Source organism: Nannospalax galili, unplaced genomic scaffold (genome assembly GCF_000622305.1).
Source record: "Nannospalax galili isolate Female #2095 unplaced genomic scaffold, S.galili_v1.0 scaffold970, whole genome shotgun sequence".
NCBI lineage: Eukaryota > Metazoa > Chordata > Mammalia > Rodentia > Spalacidae > Nannospalax > Nannospalax galili.
The window spans coordinates 669787-674903 of NW_008328699.1; the positions used below are offsets into that span (position 1 = coordinate 669787).

At 42.7% G+C, this 5117-nt stretch overlaps 1 protein-coding gene across 1 annotated transcript in view; it reads right to left on the reverse strand.

Moving 5' to 3' along the window:
• Window positions 1-5117, reverse strand: part of Sar1b (secretion associated Ras related GTPase 1B) — a 49309-nt gene that overhangs the window by 20881 nt on the left and 23311 nt on the right. Inside the window, exon 2 of the mRNA XM_008827942.2 lies at window positions 3858-3933. Coding sequence (XP_008826164.1) covers window positions 3858-3915 — 58 coding nt within the window. The 5' untranslated portion in view covers window positions 3916-3933. The remainder of the gene's footprint in view (window positions 1-3857; window positions 3934-5117) is intronic.

Genomic DNA, 5117 nt, shown 5'->3' on the forward strand with positions numbered 1-5117 from the left:
TGTTCTTGCAAAAGACCTGGGTTGAATCCCAGCACCCACATGGCAGCTAACAACAGTCCAAAACCTCAGCTCCAGGGAATCCTATAGCCTCTTCTGTCCTCCAAGGGCATTGCACAGCAAACACATAAAAAAAAAAAAATTTAAACTTATATACATGCAGGCAATACCTGCATACACATAAAATTTAAAAATTTTTTTTTAAACTTGCCAGGTGTGGTGGCACATGCCTTTAATTCCAGCACTCCGGAGGCAGAGGCAGGAGATCAGATTCCCTGGAACTGGAGTTGTTAACTGCCATGTGGTTGCTGAGAATTGAACCTGGGTCGTCTGTAAGAGTAGCCAATGCTCTCAACCAGAGCCATCTCCCCAGCCTATATTTATATATTCTTTCACCTAATCTTCAAAGTAACTCTTTGGTTTAACTTGCTTAAATCAGATGGGAGCTTTGAAGCCATGTCTGATTACACTGTTCCAAAGGTATGGCCTATTTAATCTCTCTGTTATTGATTGTGAGTGTGTGGGTAAACAAGTGCCACAGTGCACACATGGAGATCAGAGCACAGCTTGTGGGAGTCAGTTCTCGCCTCCACCAGGTGAGTTCTGGGGATTGAACTCAGGTCCTCAGGCTTGGAAAGTACCTTTACTTGCTATCTTGCCAGTTCTCTACTTTTTTATTTTCTTTGAGACAGGATTTTACTGTGCAGCCCTGGCTAGCCTGGAACTCACTATATAGACCAGGTTAGCCTCAAACTCAGCAATTCACCTGCCTCTGCCTCCTGATTGCTGAGATTAAAGGCCTGTGCCACCATTCCCAAACTTTGATTGTTGGGAATCTTATTTTTTTTTAAAAAAAAAAAAATTCATGCCAGGCGTGGTGGTGCACTTGGGAGGCAGAGGCAGGCGGATCTCTGTGAGTTCAAGGCCAGCCTGGTCCACATAGTGAGTTCCAGGACAGCTGGAGCTACAGGGAGACCCTGTCTCAAAAAGACCAAAAAAAAAATTTCATTTATTATTTTTTATTTTTTGCATGTGAGTGTAATGTCTGTATGTAGGTAAATGCACCCATATCATGAAATGCCCTCAGAAGTCAGAAGAGGGCATCGGATTCCATGGAAATGGGGTTACAGATGGTTGCTAGCCACCATTAGGTGCTAGGAACTGAACCACCTGGGTCCTCTGCAAGAACAGCCAGTGCTTTTAACTGCTGAGCCATCCTTGAGTCCCGAGTTTTTATCTTCTTAATACCACATCCCAGGTGCTGAGATTACAGATATGTGTCATCACACCGGCCAGCCTGGACAATTTAATGAGACCCTGTCTCAAAATAAAAGGTAAAAGAGGATATAGCTCAGTGATAGAGCGCTTCCTTAGCATAAATGTATGAGGCCCTAGGTTCGATTCCCAGTACTAGGGGGTAGGGGAATGTGTGTGTGTATACGTATAGACAGATTAACAGACAGATCAAAGTTTGTTTCTTTGTTTAGGTTATGTTCATGGAGGAAGAAGCACTTATACAGGAGACATAATTCTTTATGCACTATTGTGGCCAGTCTGTAACAATGCTGAGCAGCACTCTGTGTAATAGACAAAATGCTTCATGTGGCCCCCTCAAAAAATTAATGGTTACACAGAGACTAAATTTAGAAAAAAAATGAAACTCTGGAGGCCAGAAATATTTTCAAAAGTTCATTAATTATTGCAATAATAAAGCTATATATAATTCCAACATAAAAGTCAACTTAAAATTTTGTCACCAAGCCAGGCAAGGTGGTGAATGTCTATAATGCCAACACTAGGGAGGTGGCGACAGGAAGATTTGGAGTTCAAGGTCACCCTGGAGCTCCAAGCTTGGATATGGGGCTCCAAGCCAGTCTGGACTACAAGGGATACACAAACACATAAACAAACACACACACACACACACACACACACACACTTAAGCAACCAATCAATCAATCACAAAACAACAACAACAAAACCCACCCCAAAATAGGTGTGGTGGTATACCCCAGGAATACCCCAGGAATCCCAGTACTTAGAGGGAGAAGGTCAAAAGTTCAAAGTCATCCTTGGCTACACAGAAAGGTGAGGCTAGCCTGGGCTACATAAACCCGTCTTAAAAACAAAGCAAAAAATAACAACAACAACAACAACAACAACAACAAACCCTACGCAATTGGAAAATGTGACAAATCAAGGATTTTAATAGAAGAATGAGAAACTAAGGTAAAAATAAAATCTAAGCCAATCGTGGTGGCGCATGCCTTTAATCTCAGCACTTGGGAGGCAGAAGCAGGTGGATTTCTGTGAGATTGAAGCCAATCCGGTCTACATATTGACTTCCAGGCCAGTTGGGGTTACAGGGAGACCCAGTCTCAAAAAGACCAAAATAAATAAATGAATAAATAAAATCTGTAGCTGGAAAATCACTAGTCATAACTGTTCAGTATACAAGTCTCAGCACATGATAAACTCCTATGATGTTCAAGGTATTTCATGAAATCTCTATTTTGTGTGTGTACACATGTATGCAAAGGTATGTGCATGTATGTGTAGAAGCCAGAGGTCAACATGGGGTGTTTTCCTCAATCACACTCCACTTTATTATTTTTAATGTATATTTGTGTTTTGCCTGCGTGTATATAAGTGGCATGTGCATGCAGTGCCCATGGAGGCCAGAAGAGGTGGTCAGATATCCTGAAACTGGAGTTCAGACAGTTAGCCACCATGTGGGTACTGGGAACTGAACCCAGATCCTCTGCAAGAGCAGCAAGTGCTCTTAACTGCTAAGTCATCTCTCCAGCCTTTCCACCTTATTTTTTGAGCCAGGGTCTTTCCCTGAGCCTAGACCTCACCAATCAGCTCAACTGGCTGGCCAGGGAGCACCAAGGATTTCTCTCACAGTGCTGGGATTACAGTGCATGTTGCTGTGTCCAGTTCATTGGCAAGGGCGCTGGGTCCCAATTCAGGTCCTCCATGCTTACACAGCAGGTACTTTATTGACTGACTGAGCCATCTCCTCAGCTCCAGAACATTTTAATAATAAATCTAACACTTGACAGAGCTGGGGATGTAGTTCAGTTGATAAAGTGCTTGCTTAGCATGCAAAAGGCCTTGGACTAGATTCCTGGCACCTCAGAAACCAAAACCCCAAACATAACACACTAGATTCCTATGAGGATTGAGATAAAGCATTAGAGCACACAAACTAGCTAAAAGGTGACACATTATTTCTGTTAGGAATATTACTATAGCCATTATAAGAGATAGAAACCAGACATGGTGGCACATGCCTTCAATCCCAGCACAGACAGATCTTTGTGAGTCCAGGCAGCCAGGGCTACATACTGAGACACTATCTCAAAAACAACCACAAAAACAATGATAAGAAACAGAATCAGTGCCAGGGCTGGAGATAGAGCTCAGTGCTAGAGCATCTGAGCTAGGCCCTAGGCTCAACCCCCAGTACAACAATATCACTACTGCCATTTTATAGATAAGGAAACTCAAGTTGAGGCAGAAAAAGTAGGTTAGCCAAGATTACATATTTTCTTAATTTTTGAGGCAGATTTTGCCATGTAGCTCTGACTGACCTAGAACTCATGAATATCAGACTGGCCTGGAACTCACTATAATTCTCCAGTCTCAGGCTCCTGAGTGTTGGGATTACAGGTGTATGCTCCCACACTTGGACTAAGATTACAACATTTAAAGGATGACTCAATGCATATGATTGTATAACATCAAAGCTTACTTTCTTAACCACTGCCTTACATAAACACTATACAAATATACACACATATAAATAAGGCTAAAGGGGATAACTATTTAAAAAAAAAAAAAAAAGCCAACATTACCTAGAAACTGCAGCACACTGCTGAAACCACTGTAAATCCAATCAAATATGAAGGACATGTCCAGATCTTATAGGGTCTGAAAAAAAAGTTTTAGATTTAGCAGTCAACATCATCACATTAAATACCAACAAATGTTATGCACCAACTGAGTAAGTAATCAATCCTACAACAACCTTAGACAAAGTGTTAACTGTTATCCAGGGCTGGTGAGATGACTCAGCAGGAAAAGGTGCTTGCCAAGTGTGATGACCTGAGTTCAATTCCTGGGACTCACATGGTAGAAAAGAGAACCTACTTCTGTAAGTTGTCCTCTGACCTCCATACACATATTTCCGTGTGCATGCATGCACACATGTATGTGCACACATACACATATGCACACACACGCAAATAAGGGTTTAAAAACAAGACAAAACAGTGAGAGAGTGCCTGGTTCTGGCCTCCCTCTGGCCTCTCTCTGACAGAGGGGCTGAGAACACAGGGAACCTGCCTCCACATGGTGGTGAGCTTCCCCTAATTGCGCCATACCCATCCCCCTACCTGGAATTTTGTGAGGTCCCTCCCAAGGCCCAGGGCAGATCTGGCTTTGGAAGGCGAAGGCTGAAATCCTAGCAGACAACCTGAGGCGGGGACTGCCTGAGAGCACCCAGATCCTGACTCCACATGGTGAAGGAAGCCTGAGTATACCTGACTGGAACCTGAATTGGGATTCTGTGTGTACTCCTGAATAGCTGATCTGAAGCCATTAGGTCCCTCCAAATTAAACATGAGAGAATCTGAACCCTGTACCAACCAGCTTTACATAACCAATAAAGAAAGGATCTAGGCACCCAGATAATACAGACGCATACTTCAACTTAATTCTCATATCAGAATCATAAACAACAAAAGAAATTCACATGACAAAACCACAACAAAAGAATTAATAAAATGGAAAGCCAAAACAATATGCCCCCACCGAGCTCCACCAATCCTATAGAAGAGTTCTAGAAGAAGAACCCCCTAGAGATAACCTAGGACACTGAATTTAAAAGAACAATCATATGGCTCAGTGGTTAAGAGCACTGACTCCTCTTGCAGAGGACCCAGGTTCAATTCCCAGCACCCACATGGCGGCTACGAAGCGTCCTTAACTCTGGTTCCAGAGGAATCTGAAGCCCTCTTCTGACCTCCGCGGCACTGCACAACACAGGTGCACTCACACACACGCAGGCAATATACTCATACACATAAAATAAAAATAATAAAATATTTTTTTAA